The 27,949-nt window shown below is 42.7% G+C and overlaps 1 protein-coding gene across 1 annotated transcript in view; it reads left to right on the plus strand.

Moving 5' to 3' along the window:
• Positions 1-27,373, plus strand: part of LOC126473781 (solute carrier family 22 member 7-like) — a 162,750-nt gene extending 135,377 nt beyond the window's left edge. Inside the window, exon 8 of the mRNA XM_050101048.1 lies at positions 23,652-27,373. Coding sequence (XP_049957005.1) covers positions 23,652-23,849 — 198 coding nt within the window. The 3' untranslated portion in view covers positions 23,850-27,373. The remainder of the gene's footprint in view (positions 1-23,651) is intronic.
• The last annotated feature ends 576 nt before the right edge of the window (positions 27,374-27,949 follow it).

Raw genomic sequence — 27,949 nt, forward strand, 5'->3', positions numbered from 1 at the left:
CTACTTTCGTACAAATACGAGCCTATACTTGCGATCAGATTTATTTATAATCACTTCCCGAGGACACTGATATGCAGGTTTCTCCATGCAGGACAGGTTGAACTCGCAAGATCTTGACACCATATGTATCGCCTTTGTATGGCATACTGTGATTCGTTCGGCCCAACACTGTAACAAATCCGAGGTGGAAAGTAAAGCGCAATGTTTTCTGTACGGCGCGACTAGTGGCATTCGATGCACCTTCAGTTGTATTAACTTCTTCGAATGCTCCCATGCTATTGGATAGGAATAGATTACATAACACTCGAAACAGCGCTCTGTACATGAAATGGAAAATATATTACCTATATATATTCTCATATAATAACAATTGCTCAGTTGATACTATTGTAGCTCTTTTCAAAATCTGAGTTATGCTTCTATCTAACGCACGTTCTTCAGCAAATACAATATCATAGCCTCCAGACACTGTAATAACAAGGATAATCCCAATCCTGATACTCATCATATGCACACAAAGTTCCTTTGCCTTTGTTTACACCATAACAGCAGCGGCTGGCAAAAGTACCCCCAATACCAACTTCTCAACATGTCTCTCCTTTCGACACCAAACCTGCCTGCGACACCATAACCTTCCTTCAACTACATTATCAGATACACAGACTCCATGAACCACATACTAACATGGGATTGCCTCTTACGAAATCCTACAACATACAATACTGTGTTCCCTCAGGAGCTCCTTTCTCAAATTCTCAAAGTAGAGACTCTCTGGTGCTTCTTTTCCCATACATTATGTTACAAGTCCGTACTGGACGAAAACCTACTTCTACACAAACTGCTGTTACTACATCTGGTGCTAACCTCACAAAATAATCTACATATTTCACAACATAACATCAATACAGCAAATTAATAAAATATGCGAAGTTTGACCTATCAAGACTGTACATACTGTAATGGGCCACCTCGTGATCTTAGAGCTTACATCTGGGGTACCCGTAGGGGTATTTCGTTCACTCTGCCAGCTCCTACCTTTGTCCTCTATCATCTCCCTCTCTCCTTCCAAGAAAACCTCGGGAAAATGACGCAGGGCTTCAGGGGCAACTTCAATTAGTCAGACTCATCGCATGTGCGCCGTAGTGATACGAGTTCGATGCTATTACTATATACTGGCTGCAGAAGTCCCTGGTATCACATACTGAACTTCCTCTTTCCTTTCAGGCCATAGGGGTTGGTTAGTATTACCCATAGCCCAAAATATTACTTGACAGCTTGGCTTTCTCTTTTGCGCGCCTTCTAGGACTTCTAGGGCTTTTTATTAGCTTTCTGAACCTAATGTCATATTCCCATCACTCTTTTAGCAAAATTAGGTACACTTTACACATCGTTCCCATTGGGTGGCTTACACAGTTCTGGAGGGAAAGGCATCTTGTATCCATAAGCCGCCTCATACGGTGGTAATCCTGTACTTTGGAGTACCTTTGAGTTATAGGCTACCACCACAAATGACAGTAGAGCGTCCCAGTCACTATGGTGACTATTCACGTAATAACGCAAACCTTTTCCCTGTGGCTCTGTCCTCCAGTTTGCATGTGGATGTAGTGCACCACTTCCGAATCCATGAAAGTTTACGCAACTATATCATCAGTTTGGGCAATACATTAGTATCCTGATCAACTATCAAGGTTTCAGGTGTCCCAAACTTCAAGCACAGAGTTTAAGAATTGGCTGAGCTACTGTCTCCTTTTACTGATTTGGCACAGCTATTATAGATTAATAATGCGAAGACTGATCAATTACTGTCAAAATGTGCTAAATCCTTGACCGTTTCTATGTCAAAGGGTCCAAGGATATCGATGCTAAATCATTTCGAATGGTCTACATCTACATCTACATCCATACTCCGCAAGCCACCTGACGGTGTGTGGCGGAGGGTACCCTGAGTACCTCTATCGGTTCTCCCTTCTATTCCAGTCTCGTATTGTTCGTGGAAAGAAGGATTGTCGGTATGCTTCTGTGTGGGCTCTAATCTCTCTGATTTTATCCTCATTGTCTCTTCGAGAGATATACGTAGGAGGGAGCAATATACTGCCTGACTCTTCGGTGAAGGTATGTTCTCGAAACTTTAACAAAAGCTCATACCGATCTACTGAGCGTCTATCCTGCAGAGTCTTCCACTGGAGTTTATCTATCATCTCCGTAACGCTTTCGCGATTACTAAATGATCCTGTAACGAAGCGCGCTGTTCTCCGTTGGATCTTCTCTATCTGTTCTATCAATCCTATCTGGTACGGATCCCACACTGCTGAGCAGTATTCAAGCAGTGAGCGAACAAGCGTACTGTAACCTACTTCCTTTGTTTTCGGATTGCATTTCCTTAGGATTCTTCCAATGAATCTCAGTCTGGAATCTGCTTTACCGACGATCAACTTTATATGATCATTCCATTTTAAATCACTCCTAATGCGTACTCCCACATAATTTATGGAATTAACTGCTTCCAGTTGCTGACCTGCTATTTTGTAGCTAAATGATAAGGGATCTATCTTTCTATGTATTCGCAGCACATTACACTTGCCTACATTGAGATTCAATTGCCATTCCCTGCACTATGCGTCAATTCGCTGCAGATCCTCCTGCATTTCAGTACAATTTTCCATTGTTACAACCTCTCGATACACCACAGCATCATCTGCAAAAAGCCTCAGTGAACTTTCGATGACATCCACATGGTCATTTATGTATATTGTGAATAGCAACGGTCTTATGACACTCCCCTGCGGCTCACCTGAAATCACTCTCACTTCGGAAGACTTCTCTCCATTGAGAATGACATGCTGCGTTCTGTTATCTAGGAACTCTTCAATCCAATCACACAATTGGTCTGATAGTCCATATGCTCTTACTTTGTTCATTAAACGACTGTGGGGAACTGTATCGAACGCCTTGCGAAAGTCAAGAAACACGGCATCTATCTGTGAACCCGTGTCTATGGCCCTCTGAGTCTCGTGGACGAATAGCGCGAGCTGGGTTTCACACGACCGTCTTTTTCGAAACCCATGCTGATTCCTACAGAGTAGATTTCTAGTCTCCAGAAAAGTCATTATACTCGAACATAATACGTGTTCCAAAATTCTACAACTGATCGAGGTTAGAGATATAGGTCTATAGTTCTGCACATCTGTTCGACGTCCCTTCTTGAAAACGGGGATGACCTGTGCCCTTTTCCAATCCTTTGGAACGCTACGCTCTTCTAGAGACCTACGGTACACCGCTGCAAGAAGGGGGGCAAGTTCATTCGCGTACTCTGTGTAAAATCGAACTGGTATCCCATCAGGTCCAGCGGCCTTTCCTCTTTTGAGCGATTTTAAATGTTTCTCTATCCCTCTGTCGTCTATTTCTATATCTACCATTTTGTCATCTGTACGACAATCTAGAGAAGGAACTACAGTGCAGTCTTCCTCTGTAAAACGGCTTTGGAAAAATACTTTAGTATTTCGGCCTTTAGTCCGTCATGCTCTGTTTCAGTACCATTTTTGGTCACAGAGTGTCTGGACATTTTCTTTTGATCCACCTACTGCTTTGACACAAGACCAAAATTTCTTAGGATTTTCTGTCAAGTCAGTGCACTGAACTTTACTTTCGAATTCATTGAACGCCTCTCGCATAGCCCTCCTCACACTACATTTCGCTTCGCGTAATTTTTGTTTGTCTGCAAGGCTTTGGCTATGTTTATGTTTGCTGTGAAGTTCCCTTTGCTTACGCAGCAGTTTTCTAACTCGGTTGTTGTACCACAGTGGCTCTTTTCCATCTCTTACGATTTTGCTTGGCACATACTCATCTAACGCATATTGTACGATGGTTTTGAACTTTGTCCACTGATCCTCAACTTGTACTTGAGACAAAACTTTTGTGTTGAGCCGTCAGTTACTCTGTAATCTGCTTTTTGTCACTTTTGCTAAACAGAAAAATTTTCCTGCCTTTTTTAATATTTCTATTTACGGGTGAAATCATCGATGCCGTAACCGCTTTATGATCGCTGATTCCCTGTTCTGCGTTAACTGTTTCAAATAGTTCGGGTCTGTTTGTCACCAGAAGATCTAATATGTTATCGCCAGGAGTCGGTTCTCCGTTTAACTGGTCTGCTTGGTCTCCGATAATCTGTGCAAATGAAATTCGCTGATCTAGAAACTCAGCTGTTTGCGCACAGGATACACAGTCATTCAAATTTTGCTGCACATTCTGCTTGCATGTTTTCAACCAATAGTGCTCTGAAAAGCTGTAAGTGGCTGTTTGTAAGTAGGCTGTTTAGGTTTTTATGTTGGTAACGCCACGTAGCGCTCTGTATGAAAATCACTGACTGTGCTGTGTGCAGTCTGTGGCTGGTTTGCATTGTTAGAATATTCGCTATTGTAGTGCTGGGCAGTTGGATGTGAACAGCACGTAGCGTTCCGCAGTTGGAGGTGAGCCGCCAGCAGTAGTGGATGTGGGAGAGAGATGGCAGAGTTTTGAGAGCGGACGATCTGGACGTGTGTCCGTCAGAAAAACGAAATTTTTAAGGCCGGATGTCATGAACTGATATATATATTATGACTTTTGAACACTATTAAGGTAAATATATTGTTTATTCTCCATCAAAATCTTTCATTTGCTAACTATGCCTATCAGTAGTTAGTGCCTTCAGTAGTTAGAATCTTTTATTTAGCTGGCAGTATTGGCGCACGCTGTATTGCAGTAGTTTGAGTAACGAAGATTTTTGTGAGGAAAGTGATTCATGAAAGGTATAGGTTATTGTTAGTCAGGGCCAGTCTTTTGTAGGGATTATTGAAAGTCAGAATGCGTTGCCCTAAAAAAATATTGTTTGTCAGTTTACTGTTGATCAGAATACGTAAAGAGAGAAATGTCTGAGTACGTTCAGTTTTGCTCAGCTGTTTGAAACTCAAAAATCGTAAGAGGTTTACCAGCACTGTCATGTCAAGTGAGGTGGCGCAGTGGCTAGCACACTGGACTCGCACTCGGGAGGGCGACGGTTCAATCCCGCGTCCGGCCATCCTGATTTAGGTTTTCCGTGGTTTCCCTAAATCGCTACAGGCAAATGCAGGCATGGTTCCTTTGAAAGGGCACGGCGACTTCCATCCCCGTCCTTCCCTAATCCGCTGAGACCGATGACCTCGCTGTCTGGTCTCATCCCCCAAAGAACCCAACCCCAAGCACTGTCATTCTTAATTTTCTGAAGGGGACGTTACAATACATTTTTCAGTAGATCTATGCTCTCCATACCTACATAAGATAGTATTGTGGTCCTGTGTCAACAGCTCACCCCATAAACCTGCTGGCGTATCTATACGCCATCTGCATTTTGTGTGTTTGCACAGAAGACAACTGAGCTTGCGTCATAAAGTGCTGACAATCTCAGACAGTGGCCTGACCCTTTCGTTACTAGTCTGTAGGAATACCAATAAATTTCACCGGAATTCTTTATGACTCAGTCCATTGACACTACCACGCATTTATACAAAGCTGTTTATGACTTAAAGATCAGACTCACCTAAGCCTATATGTGTCAAGCAGTTAGCTGGATCTTCAAGGCTTATCAGTTGTTTTAATGCAGTATGATCCACTACAGCTTTGAAGTGTCTGTTTCAATGGAAATATGTCATATCAGAAGTAAGGCTAATCATCTCCTTTTCTATGGATGAGTAATTCTTTGCGGGGTTATTTTATTACCTAGAAGCATAGGCTATAAGATTCTCTGCCCCAACTGTTTCCTGACTTAATACTCACCCTAAGCCGTGGTTGCTTGCATCACAAGATAACATTAATTGTTTCTGATAATCTGTAAAATCTTTATTGCTTTCTTTACCAGATAAGTAAAACATCTCACTACTTCCGCATATTTCGGCTCTAACATCCAATCAGCCAAACCTAAAAAGAAATGTAGCTCTTTTTTTCATAGTAGGAATATAAGTGCCCGCATAGCTTGCATGAGTTGGAGGTCCGTTCACACACCATTCTAGATACTAACATGAACCAAATAGCGAATTGCCTTCAATACTTTATGACAGTTTTGCAGACTAAGTGTCAGGTACAGGCATACGAAGTGGGGCCTGGTCAAGCAGGTCGAGGATGGGTGTCAAAAGGGAGCGTCGAAATAAAAGAGTGAAACACACATAATCATCTATTCAATATATTATGTCAGTATTTAATGCAGATGGGTTCGTATGGGACAAGAGTAGAGCACAACTGCCCGTATAGGTGGTTAAATGAAATAAAGGAAGCTGGAAGCATTAGAGGAAGCGTGTCAAATTGGTTTGGCTGGTGGCCGGCGCTGAAGAAGACAGCCACAGGCGGATAGACATCTTACTCTTTTGAAAATGTTAGTGACAAGTGAGACACAGGCAGATGGCAGGAAGTCGTCTGCTCTATCTGAAGGCTGGAAACCAATAATGAGACTCTTCTGTGCTCTGAGTCCAAGGACACAAGCAGCAACAACCATGTGACTCTATTCTGTTTACAATATATTTTTATATAAATATTTTGAAAAACTTGATAATAATAATGTAGGAATTCGGTATCAAACTAGTTAACGTCTACACAGAAAATAAGCAGCAGTTGTAAATGAACTCAGAGTCATTGGTAAAATAAGATCAAAACACAGTGATGCATTTTTAATCTTAAACAAAACTTACACATTACTTACATTTATAAAACTCCTATCTGCTAAATATTGTGGTTCTTGCTAAGAGAACGCAATTCCTCTAAAAGAACGCAGGATCACAGGGGACTAACCATCCTCGAAAGTAAGACACTTAGTATGTACCTATATTGACACCATCAGTGTTCATTGCTTAAGGACATGACTTGTATCCTAGATTTACATAAACAAAGTTCTCATACGAAGATTCCTGGAAAATCAACAACTGTAAAGATAAGAGTAGCCTGTTATCCATAATATAGGCAATGGAATCAGTATACAAAATCAAAAGGAAACGTTTCTGACAGCGGAGTCATGGCGTTATTGTTTCAGGAACGCAGAGAGAAACAAGTATCGGTGGAAATATGTGACAGAAAAATCTGCAATACTGGAAGTGGCCAAGCGGTTCTAGGCGCTACAGTCTGGAACCACGCGACCGCTACGGTTCGAATCTTGCCTCGGGCATGGATGTGTGTGATGTCCTTAGGATAGTTAGGTTTAAGTAATTCTAAGTTCTAGGGGACTGATGACCTCAGAAGTTAAGTGCCTTAGTGCTCAGAGCCATTTGAACTATTGGAAGGATTTAGCCTCAACTACTCTTCTTTGACAGAAGAGGAAAAACGGAATAACATCAATGGCAGACCAAGAGGTACAATAAACAGGGCAGGCTTGCAATTACCTGGGAAGTGTTGGGTAGAAATCATCCATCGACCCAAACATTATGACGCAGAGCGACAGAGCAGACGATTATAGTTCCACCTCTCCAGCTGCGCGAAGAAACCATACCACCATAAAATGTTCTTGAGCAAGCCAGAATGGTTGCAGGAAAGAGGAGTGAGAAACCAAAGCTCAGCATGCATTAATATTGAAATTAATGAGCTATGAACCATAAATGTTTGAATTCCCCACTAAGGGAGGTAGGCTTCCTCATAAGTTTACAAGAAAACTCAGTGTTAATAATTCACTATAATCAGTACCGCCTTCCCTCATGTATTTTTCAAAGAAGTTGGATTTTGTTAAATGTTCTCGTTTATCAGCCAAAGGAATTTCATGTGCATTTCAAAGTATTATGGCCAGCACTTCACACTGCTGAGCCTGAAGCTAGCGTTCATTTTTCTTTAGCTAAATTATATTGCAAGTTAAGTTTGGATTATTCAGAAACATCTGACAACTGAAGTTACATTACTCTCAATTGATTCACAAAGAATGATGTCTGAACAGCAAGTATTATCTAACTTCACTAATCCAAAATAAATGCAAACCATCAGATTACATATAGCTCTGTTAACAAACCTTGCAAGCATTACAACAGTGAAACATCTAACTAGATTTTTTATCAAAACAGTGTACGTGCATTCTGGGGTTACTCAACAATTACAAATTATCAGACAACTTTGCTTGCATCAAGACTTCTGCTTCCAGGTTCAACAATATTGACATACCTACATTAATCTAACACTTGGTGGCTTCACGCAGCACATCAAAAAAACTGCCCACTCCATAGTTTTTCCCTCACAGACAGCTACCTACAACTGTGCACCAAGCGCTCTCTTACTCCAACCCTCTCACAGCAGAAGTAGTATCTCTGGGTCTGCGGTCTTATACAGTCAGTTATATAAAGCATACATCGTTTATAAAGTCATATTCGGGTGCCACATACAAATGTGCCCCAGTAGACTCCTTTCATTCTTGGGTCCAAGATCTGACTGGAAACAGAAGAGAGAAGCACTCATGTTTAGCGAGTTGTGCTAAGTATATCCGAAAGACTGTCTTGAGCAGCTAACTTGGCAGCTCACTCGCAATGGAAATATCTTAGGCGTTGCATCTTCAAATAGGCCGATCTTATCGACAATGTCAGTATAGATACGGGATTAGCGATCATGATCTCATAATAGCAACTATAGTTATGGAAGAATGCTATAGGAGTGATTCAGCTACATAGAACAGATAAACAGTTTTTAGCATCTCACTTAGAGAGTGAATTGGCGTCACATAGCACCAATAAGATGGACGTAGAGGGATTATGGCAAAGTTCAAGCAGATTTAAATCATGGTCTGGAGAGTTCAGTGCCTAGTAAAGAGTGCCTATAAAGGAAGGGAAAGACCCACAATGGTTTAATAATGAAACTCGGAAGGTGCTGATGAAGCAGAAGAGAATGTGCAAATGACGAGAAGGAAATGCTAGTATCGCCCGCCTGTGAAAAGATCTATCTTAGCAAAAGATCTGGCAGAAAACCCGAGAAATTTCTAGTCCTATTGTCCTATGTAAACTGTTAAGTGGGTCTAAGGTTTACATTAAGTCCCTTGTTGACCGGATTGGTGTGTCAGTTGAAGAGAGCAAAACTAAAGCCGTAATTCTAATTTCGCGTTCAAAAAGTCGTTCAGCAGGAGAATCGTACAAACATATCGTCATCTGACCATCGGACGGACTCCCGTATGGATGACATAGTAATAAACATCCCTGGCATAGAGAAACAACTAAAAGGTTCGAAAGCAGGTAAATCACCACGTCTGCATACAACCTCAATTCAAAGAGTACTCTACGGCATTGACTCCTTACCTACTAGCTTGCTGTTATAGTGAATTTCTGGCCCAGCACAACGTACCAAGCGATTGGAAAAAAGTGCAGATGACTCCTGTATATAAGAAGGGTACAAGAAAGAACCCGCAAAGTGACTGACCAAAATCCCTAACTTTGGTTTGCTGCAGAATCCTTGAACATATTATCAGTTCTAATATAATAAATTTTCGCAGGACTGAGTACCTTATGTTCACGAATCAGCATGGGTTTAGAAAGCATTGCTCGTGCGACACTCAGTGTGCCCTTTTCTCAGATAGTATACTATGAACAATGGATGAAGAGCAACAGGCAGATTCCATACTCCTAGATTTCCGGAAAGTATTTAACACAGTGCCGCTTTGCAAAAAATGATTCAAATGGCTCTGAGCACTATGGGACTTAACTTCTGAGGTCATCAGTTCCCTAGAACTTAGAACTACTTAAGCCTAACTAACCTAAGAACATCACACACATCCATGCCCGAGGCAGGATTCGAACCTGCGACCGTAGCGGTCGCGCGGTTCCAGACTGTAGCGCCTAGAACCGCTCGGCCACTCTGGCCGGCGCCGCTTTGCAGGCTGTTAGCGAAGGTACGAGTATATGGAATAAGGTTAGAGATATGTCAATGGCTCGAAGATTTCTTAAGTAATAGGACACAGTATGTCATCGACGGCGACTGCTCATCAGACATAACGGTATCGTCCGGAGTGCCAATGGAAAGTGTGAGAGGACCGCTGTTGTTCTCTGTATACATAAATGATTGGCGGACGGGGCGGCCAGCAATATGCGGGTGTTTTCTGATGATGCTATGATGTACGGCAGGGTCTCGAAGTTAAGTGACTGCGGGAAGACCCAAGACGACTGAGACAAAATTTCCAGTTGGTGTGATGAATGGCAGCTAGCTCTAAACGTAGGAAGATCCTGCTTGACACAGTCACATCGTTTCAATATCTGGGTGTAGTCTGTAGTGTTGCAAAGCAATATGAATTGGAACGAACATGTGAGCATTGTGGTAAGGAAGGGAAAAGGTCAACTTCAATTTAATGGGAGAAATTCTGGGAAGTGTGGTTCACCTGTAAAGAAGATCGCATATAGGACGCTGGTGAACACTTTTCCTGAATAATGTTCGAGTGTTTGGGATCCATACCAGGTCGGACTAAAGGTGTACATCGAAGCAATTCAGAGGCGGGCTGCTAGATTCGTCACGTAAGCATTATGGAGATGCGTCGAAAACCCAAATGGAAATCCCCAGAGGGAAGGTGATGTTCGTTCCGAGGAACACTATTGCGAAAATTTAGGGAACCGACATCTTAAGTTGACGGCCAAATGATTCTACTACTCTCAAAATATACTGCACGTGAGGACCACGAAGATAAGAAATGAGAAATTAGTCCTCATACGGACGAATATAGATAGTCGTTTTTCCCTCGCTCTATTTCCGAGTGGCACAAGAAAGGAAATGAATAGTAATGGTACAGGGTACCATCCATCTCACTCCATACAGTAGCTTGCTGAGTATCTATTTAGATGTAGACGTTGATACAATAAGACTATCTCCCTTTCTACCCAACGACATACAAATAATGAGAAGGAAAACAAGCACGAAAATGAACTCTCAATAACCCTTAATTATCTAGAAAAAAGACAATCATCTTAAAAAATAATCTAAGAATTTGCTCACATTGTTAATTATTGAGGTGGTCTCAGTGCATAAGACATCCTGTGTGCACCTTGATTGTTACTGGCTGGTCCTTCTTTTACTCTTCTAGACTCAGCATAATATAGTGAAGATGATGATGTAACTTGCGGTAAAGCATCTGCAGCTCACCCTAGGTGAATCATAGGAGTTCTCGTCAGTATTTGTAACACTGATGAATGGCGTGGTTTCCGTAACTTGGTATGATCTCTGGTATCGGATTATAAATTTCTTCAGATGTGGACGAATTCGTTACCAAAAACAATTGGCAAGAGCACCATTGTCGAAGAGAAATTTAGTGATGATAGTGTAGGTGGTGCGACATCAAAGTAATGAGACTGATTTTCTTTGCAAGATGTGGCAACCCTGCAGTCGTGCACAGGCACAATATCTTTGACCTTGGTCTATAAGCTGCTTCTAGTCCAAGTGGCACATCGAAGCAACTGCTCAATCGTGAGTTGTGCTGTAATAAGTTAAGAAGTGTTTGTGTCTCTCCTCACGGAAATAGAACCGCATAATATTGCGCAATGGTATGCCATTTCTTTTTGCGTTAAATTGGGTGAAAACGCGATGACAACTTATGGTAAGCTTCAGAAGGCTTTGGAGAGGAGGTTATGTCAAGAGCTCAAGTTTTTCGTTGGCATAAAATGTTTGGTGAAGGCAAAACGAATGTCGAAGATGAAGACCGCAGTGGACGACCATCAAGCTTACGGACGGATGTCAACTTGGCCAGGGTTCGTGAACTCGTATGATCTGATCGAAGATTATCCGTGAAAATGATTGAAGAACTCAACATCAATGGAGAAATGGTTTGTCTGATAATAACTGAAGATCTTGGTATGAGAAACATTTGTGCAAAAATGTTCCCCAAAAATCTCACACCACAACACCGAGAAACATGGAAGAATGTGGCAGCCGATCTGTTTGAGCAATCGTATATCAATCCAGAATTGTTGAGCCGAGTTATCACTGATGATGAAAGTTGGTTTTTTCAGTACGATCCAGAGACAAAACGCCAAAGTTCGCAATGACGCTCAAAGGAGTCACCCAGACCTAAAAAAGCTCGCATGTCAAAAGTCAAAAGTGAAATGCATGCTTGTGTTCTTTGATTCCAAAGGAATTGTTGACAAAGAGTGGGTGCCTCCTGGACAAACAGTTAACCAATGTTACTACAAAGAAATTTTTGAAAGACTTCGTAAAAGAGTTCTTTGTGTCCGTGCCAACATTGCTGATAATTGGATTCTGCACGACGATAATGCGCCATCCCATGCTGCTCTGTCAGTACAGCAATTTTTAACCTCAAAACAAATTTCAGTACTTCCACAGCCACATTATTCACCAGATATCGCTCTGTGCGACTTTTTCTATTTCCAAGAGTCAAAACGGCGGTCCACAAACACTATTTTCAAACAAGATGTCCAAAAAGCTGTTACGAGGGTCTTGGAGGATATTACAGAAGATTAGTTCCGGAAATGTTACCATCAGTGTCAGAAGCGCTGGAAAAAGTGTGTGCAATCAGAAGGGAACTTCTTTGAAGGAGGCAATACTAAACTTGACTGAAACGGTAAGCAACATTTTTTTCACATCAGTCTCATTACTTTACTTTATTGTCACACCTCCTATTGCAAAACTCGACATCGTCAGTATTTCCCATATTTCTCACTTTCTGTCACTCTTGCCTTTCTGTTACGTATTCTAATTTCATAACATGAAAATTGGTATTTAACAGTAATTAATAAATTTCATCCCCCATGATTGATTGGTTGATTGATTTTAACAGGAGAGCTAAAACAGCTTAGGTCTAACACGACACTGTTCGCACCGAAACTAGTTTTATTGTGCGGTATCGCTCCCTGTATATCTAGTAAAGCCAACCAATGCGCTTAAATAGTGCAAGGAGTCCCTCTACCAGTTTTGTGTTAGACACAATTTCTTCAGGTCTAGTTGTCCCGAAGATTCTGTATTTTTTAACCTCCAATTCCATGCATTCAAAGATTAGGTGTGATGCAGTTTCTTCACCCTCATCACAGATCCTACGTTTAGGGTCCTCTTCCATTATACCCATTGTGTGTAGGTGTTTTTTGAAGTTCCCATGGCCAGACATCAGTCCATTCATGAGTCTCATCTCTTTCCTGTTCGATCCCAGGATTACAGAGCTTCTTTTAAAACATGGCTTGGGCATCATTACCTTACCATGTTTTTGTTTATGGACCTTGGTGCTGTTTCCTAAGCCAGTTCCGTAGTTCTAATTTGATCATAGCTTTGGTGATCGTCAAGACAGGTTCCGGTCCAATAAATGGAGTTGTTGCTCCCATCTTAGCCACTCTATCGGCTCGTTCATTGCCACAGATCCCTAAGGGGCCAGGGACCCACACTAGGTACACCCTATTGCTTCCCCCTAGCTCCACCAGAGCCCTGTGGCAATCTGCAACAATCTTAGATCTTGTTGCAGGAGCTGCCAATGATTTCAGGGCTGCCTGGTTGTCTGAATAGGTGTAGATGCTACAGTCATTGTAGCACCTACTCATATTCTCCTCCACACATGCCCTGATTGCAGTAATTTCGGCTTGGAATACAGAGGCCAGTTTCCCTAGAGAGATGCTGCTCTCCAGTCTTGGCTGAACCCCGTACAACCCTGCCCCAATGCCTTGATCTGTTTTCGACTCATCGGTGAACCAAACGATGTCCCCCAAACGGTGTCGAACTGTTTTCTTCCACTGCTCCCTAATTCCAATTATTATGTTGTAAGGTTTGTCGAAGGAGGGGCCCCTCTACGCCCACACCAACGTGGTGACCAAACCAAAAGTTCTACTGTCACCTCCATATAACATGTTAGTTTTTGAATCAGGAGTCACAGGATGCGGGCTGTGATGTTATCTATGCGTCTGGGTAAAATTACTCATTAACGTGGTCCATCAGGAGATAGAAAGTGGACGAAAGCGATCGAAGGATAGCGGTTGTAAGGGCAGAGGAAAAAAAGTGCCAAGGCAAGCGCCAAGGGAAAAAAACCTCTGCGACAGTAGGACGGGTAGTAAGGGTAGTAGCGGCTTGCTATTTGCGCCAGTGCATGCAAGGTGTGGTTATGTTAGTGCGTGGTATCGTGCATTGTTACCTTTGTCGTTGCTGGAGCTCGTTGCGGGGCTTGCTGCAGCTGCTGCGTCCCTGCAACAGTTCAAGGTCATTGTACATTAGTGGGTGATCGGTCATAGATCGGTTCACAGACAGTGTAGGGGGTGTGTGTGGTTTTTCGGTTGGTCGAACATCTGGGGTTACCAGTAGTAGCTGTGTTGCAGGGGCTCGCCAGTACTGTCGTGTTAGCGTGCTATGGATCATAGATGTTTAGTTCCTAGCCAGTAGTGTCTTTGGTCTGTTATGCTTCCATCTATGGTTGTGGTCGTAGTTACCCAGAGAAAGGATAAACGGGTTGAGCGAGTGTCTCGTGTTATTTTACAGTCGTGTGGAGAGTTTTTGGATTACCTGCAAGATGGTATCTAGCCGGTATTCCCGGTGAAGGTCTGCGATGCGTGTGTAGCGCGGAGCGTTGCTTATGAGTTTGAGTACTTTGTTCTGTATGAGCTGCAGATCACGCAGGCGAGTGGGCGTAGCGTATCCCCAGACAGGGGCTGCGTACGTCATCAGGGGTCGAATAAGTGTCATGTACATGGACCTAGACACCCTCCTATTCAGTGTGCTACGCCTGTTAAGCATAGGGTAGAGTTGTTTGAGCCTCGCGTTTGCTTTGTTGGTCACGTGTTGAATGTGGTCCCCCCAGAGTAGTTTCCTGTCCAGCCAGACAACGAAGTATTTGACCTTCTCGCGGAAACGTATTGGGCGTGTGTGCAGTGTTATTGGGTTGCAGTGCTGATGTTTGCGCAGTTGCTTCGGTCTTCTAGTGAACAGAATGGCCTCGCACTTGTCGACGTTTACTCTAACACGCCATTTCACCCGCCAAGGCTCCGCCGTCCTGAGTGCAATCTGTGGTCGTGAATTAATGTTAGACGGTTTCCAATCCTGCGCAAGGATGGCGGTGTTATCCGCGTAGATTGCCACCGTCGTCTTATGTGTAGCTGGGAGGTCGTTAATGTACAGGTTAAACAGTAAGGGCCCTGGGATGCTTCCTTGGGGTACTCCCGCCTGGATACCATGTCGTGTCGATTGTTTGCCCTGCACGTCGGTGTTGAAACTACTGTCCGTGAGATATGAGTGTATGAGACGTACGAGTCCGTCGGGGAACCCTGCGTCGCTGAGTTTGCGTATTAGGCCGCTGTGCCATAGACGATCGAAAGCCTTTTAGATGTTCAGGAACACCGCCCCAGTCGTTTTGTTGGTGAGTCGTTTTAATATTACCTTCTCAACGATCTCGCTGAGCGCGCTCAGCAGACTGATGGGTCGGTAATTTTGTGGGAGGGAGTGGTCTTTCCCCGGCTTCCTGAACATCAGGACCTCGGCCGTCTTCCAAAAGGCGGGGAAGCGTTGGTGCTTGAGTATGGCATTCGTGATGTGTGTTAGGTAGTCTACAGCTTTGTCCGTGAACTCCTGGAGGACACAGTTTTGAATGCCATCGAGACCAGGAGCTTTAATAGCGGTGGTATGCATGATGGCCCATTTGACTTCGGTTGTACTAGCTTGTCGGATGATGTTGCGCGCTGGTTGAGCCAGGATGCGTGTGACCTCCTGGTCGGTAGCAAGTGTCAACGCTGGGTCTGAGGGATCCAGGTTCGGTGTGAATGACGCTGCGAGTGTGAGGGCCATCAGTTCCGCTTTTTCTTCCGCAGAATATGCTGGTCCGTCGGGTCCTTGTAACGTGGGGGTGAACAGTTTCTCCCTGGTGAAGTGTCGGGCCAGCTGCCACACGCCAGGTCGCGTGGTGTCCAGCCCTTCGAGTTTCTGGTCCCACTGGAGGCTTGTCGAAGCAGTTGGGAGTTATTATATAGTCGATGGGCATTTTCCCAGCCATACCTATATTTACCTCACAATGTTAGTGTGTGATTCTGGATCTCCGAATGAGACCCAGTTTTGGCAAGTTTTAAGTCTGTATGCCCCAGCTGCTGCCTCCATCTTAACCCAAAGGTGGAGGCATATCCAGCATGGCTTCCATTCCAGCGGTTGGTGTGCTGCTAATTCCACCCGTTATGACTAAGCAGGCCAATCTCTGCACCTTAGCAAGCGCTTTAGCAGCAACCCGCTGTTCTATTTTCTTCCACCATACTACGGCCCCATAGGAGATCCTAGATCTAACCACTGTGGTGTATATCCAGCGCATACCCCTGGGGCTTAGGCCCCAGTTTTTGCCACAAGCCCTCCTAGTACTCACTAAAGTGCTTTTTGCCTTGGAGCAGATTCTCTTAATAGGAGGGGTCCATGTTAGCTTCTCATCCAAGGTTACCCCTAGATATTTCACTATACCCTTCACAGGTAGAGTTTCACTGAAGAGCTTTAGATTCCGACTTGCATGCTGAATACCTCTCTTCGTAAATGGCACCACAACAGTCTTCTTAGGATTAACTCTCAGATCCTGTTTAATGCATCATTTTTGCATAATGTCCAACCCTCCTTGTGCCATATTCCTCACTGTGTCAGTGAATTTGCCAAGTATTACTATGACAAGATCATCTGCATGTCCTTGGCAGACCCATTGTCTGGAATTTAGTTCGTCAATGAGTCCGTTCACCACTACATTCCACAATAGAGGAGACAAAGCTCCTCCTTTTTGGCAGCCTCTAGTGGTCTTAGTTACCATCTTTTCATTCATCATGCTAGCCTCTACCTTCCTTCCACTATGCATGGCTCTGGTCCACCTACATATAGCGGTCCCCAGGTCATGCACCTCTGATGCCCTTACCATGGAATCGAAGGTCGTGTTACTAAAGGCCCCCTCGATATCGAGGAAGTTGCAGAGGGCTATTTCTTGGAAGTGAAGTGCTTTTTCCACCTTTCCGACGAGTTGGTGGAGAGCTGTCTCACATGATTTACCTGGTTGGTATGCGTGTTGGTTCAGGTGTAGAGTGACCCTACTTAGCCTCCTCTCCCCAACGTATACATTAACCAGTTTTTCCAATGTTTTGAGAATGAAGGAGGACAGACTGATTGGTCTCGTATTCTTCGCCTTGGTATGATCAGCTCTCCCTGGCTTTGGAATGAAGACAACCTTCACTGCCCTCCAAACATTGGGAATGATTCCTACCGCTAAGCTAACCCTAAATAGCCTGCATAGGATTCGCATAAGCTATCCTCCTACCTGTTGCAGGAGAGCTGGAAAAATTCCATATGGGTCAGGTGACTTGAACGGCTGGAATGTTCCCATCACCCACTGGATTTTGTTGAAGTTCACACACTCCATGGCCGATTCCCAGTCCTCTCTTCGAGTGTCTGAGAACCGTTGTCTCTCTGTGGTCACATATTGGTCTGTGTTATCCGGCAGAGCATATTGAGGAAAGCGAGTTTTGAGGAGCCATTTCAGAGTCTCATGTGCTGTCTTGGTATATTCCCCATCCTCCTTCCTCAACGTACTTCCTGGATTAGTTGGTACTCTAATGAGAATCTTGTTAAGTCTGGATTGTGCAGCCATGCCTTCCACTTCCTCACAGAATGCCTTCCAGGATGCCTCCTTTGCTTGTCTCATTGCAAGATTGTAACTGACAAGGGCCTCACAATATTTAGCCCATTGTCCTTTACATCTCGCAATATTAAACAATCTCCGTACCTGGTTTCTTTTGCGTTTCCAGTTTGTTATTCCACCAAGGAACACTCCTATTTGTACACTTCCTGATGATTGTGCAGTTGTCCTGATATGAGGTCACTATGGTAGACGTAACAGCCTCTGCTACTTCCTCAGATTCTACTGGCTTCCTTATTGTGGTTTTAATTTCCGATAAGCCTAAGTAAAGGTCCCTCCTATATGTCTCCCAGTCTGTTTTCCTGGGATTTCTGTAAGTCATGGTCTGTCTGATTCCCACTTCAACCTTGAATTTAATGTACATGAGGTCCGATGACGATGACTCCAACACCACGTGCCATTGTTTGACATAGCTACCCAAGGTCATGGAACCAAATGTTACGTCAATTACTTCTTCCCTTCTGCAATTCCTGAATGTAGGTCCATTGCCCCTATTCAGGACCTCTAAGTTGTTAGCTAAGAGGAATTCAAGAAGGTAGTCACCTCTACTGTTGGTGTCCTTACTGCCCCACACTAGGTTGTGGACATTGGCGTCGCACCCTACCAGCAGTTGGTCACCTTGCTGATGACAAGTCTCTACCAGTCACCTCACCTCCAAGGGATGGGGAGAACTGTCTTCGTAAGGAAGGTATGCTGAGGCCTAGATAATTTCCCCCGTGATACCTTCCTCACATTGCTGCATTTTGATGGTCACTAAGTCCCTAGAGCAGAAATCCATCATTGGCATGAAAGAAATACCATTTCTAACATAGATGCATGTTTTGGAGTTTCTTAGATTCCTAGCATAGATCAGCTTACCTCCAGTGCCTCCGAGGCCTGATACACTCCCTTTGTAAAAAGAGGTTTCATGTATCAGGGCCACGTCCACTTCCTGTCTCCCCAGGCAGCAGCTCAGGACAGCAGAGGCCCCTTTACTGTGTTGCAGATTAATCTGCATCACCTCCAGGCTCCGTCTTACTGCTATCTTTGAGGTCTTTGAGAACCCTCATGGTAACCTGCGAGAAACCTAAAAACAGTTTCAGGTCCTGCTCCCGCATCGCCTTGAGGGACCTCTCACCAACTTCCACTACCAGGGTTCGTCCTTCCAGAGAAACCTTCTGGTTAATCACTCCCCAGTCTTCTGTCGGGACTTTTGGGTTCTGGGCCCCTATTTTTCCGAACAGAGTCTTGGGAGAGACTTCCTTAAGGATCTAGAGTACCCATAATGATATCTTTGCGGTCTAAAGAAGCTCTGCTGCCATCTTGACCAGCAGCTTCGCATCTTCCCATGGGGATATCACGGGCACCTTGTTCTTGAGTCATTCTACTTTGTGCACCCCCTCACAGACAAAAATGAGTGCACCATGATCTAAATAGACCCTCCTGAAGTTGGGACCTGGGCCATCGTCCCGCCCCCCCCTAAATCTTTTCGAAGAGGGCCATCTGTACCAGTTCCTCCTGCTGCGAGGTAATACCCACCAGCGGATAACCTTCCTGTATAACTGCCATCCTAAAAACCGAGACTGCAGTACTGTTGGTCTGTTTCCTTATTTCTTGCCTTGGTTTTTTCTTGACTCGCTTTTCCAGCGAGGAGGGAGTCTTTGACTCCTCCTTTATCGGCTTACTACCTGTCTCTGCCGTTGTGTGCGTCTGCGTGTCCCCTCCAACCTTCCTTTTCCCCCTGCTCCCTGAATAGCTTCCTCCGTTGGGCCCCAGACAAGCCTTTGATCTTAATCTGGTCTAGCTTCTTGGTTACAGTTCCCACTTCCGGCTCAGATCTAGACCCTCATTCAGTAGTGGGAATGCCTTCTATCGGTTCAGTCCCTGATGTCTGGGTATCTGAGGTCTCAATTTGCCCCCCAGTTTCTTTTTCTGTAGTCATGTCCATGTTGGTCCTACGAGATTTGGGGATATAAAAGGTCCACGCCACGAATACCCCATGCGTTGTAAGGCTAATTACTCAGGGAGGTCGCCCAGTATCCTTGAGGCTCCATTTGCGCCACATCTTCCTATATGCCACGTACCCCTCAGCACGAATCGCATCACACCTTGGGTTGGGTCAGGGAATAGAGTAGGACTAGGAGTGGATAGGGAAGATGGGATGATGTGGGACACTCTTAGTCTGATCCATCAACTGGGGCCTTTCCAGCAGTAGGTCATCTGCCTTCGGCATAACCCTCAGCTTCCTGCGGATACGCAAGCCTCTCCAATCGCACGGACATTGCTTCATCAAGGTGGTGTCTCGCAGAGAGGTCTCCACCCATGACCCATGGAACTTGCTGTTGGTGGGGAGGCTTTCGTGTCTCACGAATATAGCTGTACCGTAGATGCAACCGCAATGGAAGGGCATCTGTTGAGAGGCCACACAAACGTATGGTTCCTGAAGAGGGCAGCAGCCTTTTCAGTACTTGTAGGAGCAACAGTTTGGATAATTGACTCATCTGGCCTTGTAACACTAACCAAAACAGCCTTGCTGTGCTGGTACTGCGAGTGGCTGAAAGCAAGGGGAAACTACAGCCAAAATTTTTCCAGAGGGCATGCAGCTTTACTGTATAGTTAAATGATGATGGCGTCCTCTTGAGTAAAATATTCTGGAGGCAAAATAGTCCCCCATTCGGATCTCTGGGTGGGGACCACACAGGAGGACGTCGTTATCAGGAGAAAGAAAACTGTCGTTCTATGGATCGGTGTGTGGATTGTCAGATCCCTTAATCGCTCAAGTAGGTTAGCAAATTTAGAAAGGGAAATGAATAGGTTAAAGTTGGATATAGTGGGAATTAGTGAAGTTCGGTGGCAAGAGGAAGAAGACTTCCGATCAGATGAATACAGGGTCATAAATAAAAAATCTAATAGGGGTAATGCAGGAGTAGGCTTAATAATGAATAAAATAAATAGGAATGCGGGTAAGCTACTACAAACAGCATAGTGAACGCATTATTGTAGCCAAGGCAGATACGAAGCCCATGCCTACCACAGTAGTACAAGTTTATATGCCAACTAGCCACGCAGATGAAGAAGAGACTGATGAAATGTATAATGATATAAAAGAAATTATTCAGATAGTGAAGAGAGAAATGGTTCAAATAGTTCTGAGCACTATGCGACTTAACTTCTGAGGTCATCAATCGCCTAGAACTTAGAACTAATTAAACCTAACTAATCTAAGGACATCACATACATCCATGCCCGAGGCAGGATTCGAACCTGCGACCGTAGCGGTCGCTAGGCTCCAGACTGTAGCGCCTAGAACCGCACGGCCACTCCGGCCGGCAGTGAAGAGAGATGAAAATTTAAGAGTCATGGGTGACTGGAATTCGGTAGTAGGAAAAGGAAGAGACGGAAACGTAGTAGGCGAATATGGAATGGGGGTAAGGAATGGAAGAGGAAGCCGTCTGGTAGAATTTTACTCAGAGTGTAACTTAATCATAGCTAACACTTGGTTCAAGAATCATGCTAGAAAGTTGTATACATGGAAGAGGCCTGGAGATATTACAAGGTTTCAGATAGATTATGTAATGGTAAGACAGAGATTCAGAAACCAGCTTTTAAACTGTAAGACATTTCCAGGGGCAGATGTGGACTCTGACCACAATTTATTGGTCATGAACTGCAGATTAAAACTGAAGAAACTGCAAAAAAGTGGGAAATTAAGGAGATGGGACCTGGATAAACTGACAGAATCAGAGGTTGTAGGGAGTTTCAGAGAGAGCTTAGGCAACGATTGACGAGAATTGGGGCAAGATATACAATAGAACATGAATGGGTAGCTTTAAGAGATGAAACAGTGAAGGCAGCAGAGGATTAAGTAGGTCAAAAGACGAGGGCTAGTAGAAATCATTGGGTAACATAAGATATTTTGAATTTAATTGATGAAACGACAAAATATAAAATCCAGTAAATGAAACAGACAAAAAGGAATACAAATGTCTCAAAAGTGAGATCCACAAGAAGTGCAAAATGGCTCAGCAGGGATGGCTGGAGGACAAATGTAAGGATGTAGGGGCTTATCTCACTAGGGGTAAGGTAGATACTGCCTACAGGAAAATTAAAGAGACCTTTGGAGAAAAGAAAGCTACTTGTATGAATATCAAGAGCTCCTATGGAAACCCAGTTCTAAGCAAAGAAGGGAAAGCAGAAAGGTGGAAGGAGTATATAGAGGGCCTATACAAGGGCGATGTACTTGAGGACAATATTATGGAAATGGAAGAGAATGTAGATGCAGATGAAATGGGAGATATGACACTGCGTGAAGTGTTTGACAGAGCACTGAAAGACCTGAGTTGAAACAAGGCCCTGGGAGTAGACAACATTCTATTAGAACTACTGATAGCCTTGGGAGAGCCAGCCCTGACAAAACTCTTCCATCTGGTGAGCTAGATGTTTGAGACAGTGGAAATACCCTCAGATTTCAAGAAGAGTACAATAATTCCTATCCCAAAGAAAGCAGGTGTTGACAGATGTGAAAATTACCAAACTATCAGTTTAATAAGTCATGGCTGCAAAATACTAACACGAATTCCTTACAGACAAATGGAAAAACTGGTAAAAGCCTTCCTGGGGGAAGATCAGTTTGGATTTCTTTAAAATGTTGGAACATGTGAGGCAATACTGACCCTACGACCCATCTTAGAGGATAGATTAAGGAAAGGCAAGTCTACGTTTCTAGCATTTGTAGACTTAGGGAAAGCTTTTGACAATGTTGACTGGAATACTCTCTTTCAAATTCTGAAGATGAGGGGTCAAATACGGGGAACGAAAGACTATTTACAATTTGTACAGAAACCAGATGGTAGTTATAAGAGTCGATGGGCATGAAAGGGAAGCAGTGGTTGGGAAGGGAGTGAGACAGGGTTGTAACCTATCCCCGATGTTATTCAGTCTGATATTGATATTGAGCAAGCAGTAAAGGAAACAAAAGAAAAATTTGGAGTAGGAATTAAAATCCACCCAGAAGAAATAAAAACTTTAAGGTTCGCCAATGATATTGTAATTCTGTCAGAGACAGCAAAGGACCTGGAAGAGCAGTTGAATGGAATGGACAGTGTCTTGAAAGGAAGATATAAGATGAACATCAACAAAAGCAAAACGAGGATAATGGAATGTAGTCGAATTAAATCGGGTGATGCCGAGGGAATTAGATTAGGAAATGAGACACAAAGTAGTAAAGGATTTTTGCTATTTGGAGAGCAAAATAACTGATGATGGTCGAAGTAAAGAGGATATAAAATGTAGACTGACAATGGCAAGGAAAGCGTTTCTGAAGATGAGAGATTTGTTAACGTCGAGTGTAGATTTAAGTGTCAGGATATCGTTTCTGAAAGTATTTCTATGGAGTGTAGCCATGTATGGAAGTGAAACATGGACGATAAATAGTCTGGACAAGAAGAGAATAGAAGCTTTCGAAATGTGGTGTCACAGAAGAATGCTGAAGATTAGATGGTTAGATCACATTACTGATGAGGAGGTATTGAATATAATTGGGGAGAAGAGAAATTCGTGGCACAACTTGACTAGAAGAAGGGATCGGTTGGTAGGACATGTTCTGAGGCATCAAGGATCACCAATTTAGTATTGGAGGGTAGCGTGGAGGGTAAAAATAGTAGAGAAAGACCAAGAGATGAATACACTAAGCAGATTTAAAAGGATGTGGGTTGCAGTAGGTACTGGGAGATGAAGAAGCTTGCACAGGATAGAGTAGCATGGAGAGCTGCATCAAACCAGTCTCTGGACTGATGACCACAACAACAACAACAACAATAAATTTCTTAAATTTTCTGGTAGTTATTGGAAACATGGATAAGTAACCATCAAGAACACTTCAGTATACAACTTACAAGTAACAATATTGTTGACAGGTCTGATGCAACAGTTAAGTAGTTTAAAACTACCAGGTACGAATAATAACCTAAACGGTAATATTGTTCTAATATTTCGGTTGTCTTATTTTCTCACACTCCTCTCCAAATTTTGTTCTTCTTTATTCATTTCCGTTCTTTTACTCTGACATCTTCTTGTGTCTCAGTTCATTCTGCTTCTGTTACAGGGAGGCTCCGTGGACCGTAGGGTCCCATTCGCCATTTTGTCGGCGATGAACCTGCTGGGAGCATTCTCAGTGTCCTTCTTGCCGGAAACTGCGCTGGAGAAGTTGCCAGAGTCGCTGCAGGACGCTGCCCTCTTTGGGAGAGGCCGCCCCTACTGGAGTGGGAGACTTACGCCCTCGCCTACATACGTTCAAGAATAATAGGTTACCTCGAGTTCGGCACAATCTCCCTTTTTATCTTGCATACTCGGAAATGAGGAACAGTTTGTCTACTCAAACACGGAAAACAGCTTTAGCGATCATGCTCAGACTGGCTGGTCGCACATGATCAACGACTTTAAACAAGGACGACTCTTGTGTGGGAGATAACGAGGCTGCCCGGTACATCACAATATTTGTGACATGGGAGATACGTACTTTAGAAAAAACTTAGAAAATCTCAATATTTATGTTCGGTACTAGTTGCTTTCCCTCAACGTCACAAAAAAAGAAAGAAATGCTCCTGTTTCAAAGTAGCCACAGCCTACGTATGAACTAACTAGATTACCACGCACACAGTGCTTTGTCATCACATAATAAGAGCATTCGATGGCTCTGAACGTCCATGTCACAGGCCCAACGAGCTGGTTCAGATGTGCCTTCAACAAAAGATAGCTCTCGTATCTGTTGCTAAGGTATATGGAAACTGCCTTACCACTTGTGCCCAAATTTGTCTTCCGCTCTGATATTTGTCAACTCACAGCTGCCCCTCTGGTGAGGAGGAACCATCCAATTTGTGCACAACTGAAAGTTCAGATATCTCAAGTTTCTTAGTGGATGCCAGTGGAACCAAAGCTCTTCAGGTACCACAACGTGACTGAAGTCGTGGTCAAACTGCCTGAAACCTCTCGATTAGCATTTCTAGCTGCTTCCGAACAGTGGCCAGTTCCGCTTGTAATTGTGGGAAAGAAGTATAGTCACTATCCGTCTCCCGCAACGTAGAAATCTGAGAAGGGTTTTAAGTCGAGTCATGATACAATCATTTAAATGAAGACCGAACTAAGTCTCCTAAAATTGATTAAACTACGGCAGTTCGATGCTAATCTACTGAATTTACGAACTAAAGAGAATAAAAAGAAGAAAATAGGAACGAATCCAGGCGTATTTTAGACAGCAATAACATTTTACTCGCATAAATTACAGACACTGAGCACGTTTACACGGAACAGATACACACAGTATGGGAAAAGTTAAAGTCTTACGCAAGTCTGTTAAAAATAATCTAAAAGTGATGTATTTATCAATTATTCCTGATTGTACACCCGATGTCAGACATATAGAGCAAATTACCGTGATCACTAAAATTGTTTATATTGTCAGATAAACTGTTGGACCCTCCGTGGATACGTCGTAATTAATCAGCTGCAGGAAATGTTACTTGAAAATTTACGTAGACAAGATATGATCATCGGAACAACATGACACCGAAGGAAAGTATTCATAATAAATTTGGGAATTGTTTATGTAAACCCCTGTGAATTTTATGTTTCTTCCACGTTGAATCATGAGAAGAATTGGTCCGCTTCCTAGTGTGTGGAAGTGATCTCTTTCTTATTTTGTGTTGTTCAGTATCTCAGTATCCTCCATCAGATTATTCACGGCACCACGATAGCCTCTAGAGTCATGTACAACCACCAATAGTAAAACCTTTAAGTAATAGTCTTTGACTAAATGTAACAATTTTCATACTTCTCCTAGAAAAAGTTTTTCAGATGTGTATTAGATCACAAAAGAAATGTTCTTCGAAATTCGTGTCCTATGATAACAAGGGCAGTAGCCCATGGACTGCTTACAAAAAACTCCTCTTTCAAGTTTGTCGTCGCCATTTGACATTTTACAAAGTCAACATGACCAGTCAAACTAGAGTTTAACGTCACATGCATGACGACATCTTCAGAGGGGGATAGAGGAAGAATGAAGTAGCAAATCTTTCGATCCCCTTCAAAGGAACCATCCTGGTATTCGCCTTAAAAGAATTACGGTAATCGTGGAAAACTTTAGTCTACCTTAGTCTGGTCAATGAGTCAGGTTGCTCGATATGTAATAGATCAATGTCTCCATTCTAATTGTAATAAATGAACTGGAAAATACCGAATAATATTTCAAGCAATAGTTGAGCGATTTGGAGTTTTAGAAATTTTATTGTAGGTGCAGGACAGTTAGTTAAGGAAATTGAGATTTCAGCCAAAACTTACTTGGAGGTAAAGAAATTCGTTCAATTACGAATCAACATAGGAAATCTCTACTGACTCCAAACAAAAATTTAGAGCAAACATATAATACTCTATACTGGACATTGAGGAAATATTCAAGTACTATCATTTAATGGTAAACGTGGTAGGTGTCTTTAAGGATCCAATAAAGAAAAGACCCAGGTAAATAATGGACCCTTGTTACTGCTGGGAAAAGCTTTAAGGCAGCCGAAGGTGAGAGGAATTTTTTTCCTATTCCCTTGAAGGACATAGTTGTTGCTGGACTTCGCGCAGAACTGTCATAAGTAACCAATATCATAATAGAAACCAACACTTGAAATGTGGGTTGTGCTATCTGACACAACAAGTGGAAAAATGGGTGTCCTTATCTGATTATAGTCCTCCACATTTTTAAAGATATCTCTATAACTTACAAGAGAACGTTTTTGAAATTATGGGTAGTTAAAAAATACCTCCAAAAGTCAGTAAGGCTGCTGGGCACAATCGTCAGTATTAGCAGACAATAACACAATCTGGGAGCAAAGCTCTGAAGTCCCTTTGAAAGATTTTCCCAGCGAGAAAAATACCACTGATCTCTTAATAAGAGTGAGATCAGAATTTAACGAGTTCTGATTGACTCAAAGTGTTCCTGTCACGTTAGAAGATCATTTTCAACACATCGTTCAAAAATACCCCATAAATATTATAAGTGCTGAATATGTATATTAAAAGAATTTTCATAGTGTTTCTTAACACTATCCGTTTATTTTTACTTATTTCTCGGATTCTGTTTAGTCCCAGTTATTAATCGTGGTTTCCCAAAATTTAGTTACTGTATAATCCTTTTCTTGGTAGCATAAATGGATTCAATTATGACTGGATTCTATTACACATACGAAGAGACAAACAAAATCATTAGGGTTCATTTTTTTGTGTAGGTCATATTATCCTGAAACATTAAAAAATGACTTCAGTCCCCCAGGTCAAAGGAAGATTTTAATGGCTTCCTTAGGTTGTAAGGCAACTGGATATTCTATCCAAAAAATATCCCATCCGCAATCCCTATGTCCCATTTCTGGCTGAGAGTTGGCTGAAAAGAACAGAATTCTCCAATGAGCCAAATCTAAAACAGTCTACAGTGATACATAGACAAAAAAACTGAATTCAAATTAGTGACATACATGCTACAAACTCAGTACAATACTACCTACAAACATATGTAACTACTTATCGTGGTAATCGGGATTGGTAGTTTTGTTAAATTCTATAGTTACAGTGATTAATCAAAAAAATAAATACTGAATCTGCAATATTATTCACACTGTTAAATATTTGGGCTAGCGTGGGACTCTGAAATAACCCAATACTACGATAACATACTTACGGACATGGGCTATTCCGAAGCAAGCACGAAATAATATTTAATACACAGCTCGCGACTCACCGCCTTCTATTATGGAGAGAAAATATCCGTGCTTTTACGCAAACTGTAATGATTAATGTGATTCTTAGGGGCTACTGGTCATTTATGTAGCAACTTTCCCGAAGAAAATGAGATATTTTTTATGCTTATTAAACGGAATAATTTTCTGTATTTACTGTTTGTTACCTGCAACGCAAAAACTGAGAAGAATCTCATCTGCCGTTAAACGGGCAATCTTAAACACACTGAACTCATTCAGTATGAAAACATTAATGAATGGAATTTGTCGTTACTTTACTAGCTTTGAAACTATTAAAAGATCAAAACAGAGAAATCTCCCGCATTTATATTTAATATTACAGACTGAATTTCTAACTAAAAATTATCGTCAGCGTAATGCCCGAAAAAAATACTGCTAGGGAAAGAGCTTTCCGCAACACGAAGTTCTGAAATAGAGTTATTAATTACAATTAATGGTGGCTATTATGGTAGGTGCTCACAACTTCAATAACTAACACTTTCTAATAACAATTGGACATATATTCTGATAACTTACATTAAATATCCGACTTGCTAAAATGGCGGACATCCACTGGAGGAAAACAAGCTAGAAGAAAAGAAAATCTAATCCAAAAAAACATTATCTC

Source organism: Schistocerca serialis, chromosome 4, assembly GCF_023864345.2.
Source record: "Schistocerca serialis cubense isolate TAMUIC-IGC-003099 chromosome 4, iqSchSeri2.2, whole genome shotgun sequence".
Lineage (NCBI taxonomy): Eukaryota > Metazoa > Arthropoda > Insecta > Orthoptera > Acrididae > Schistocerca > Schistocerca serialis.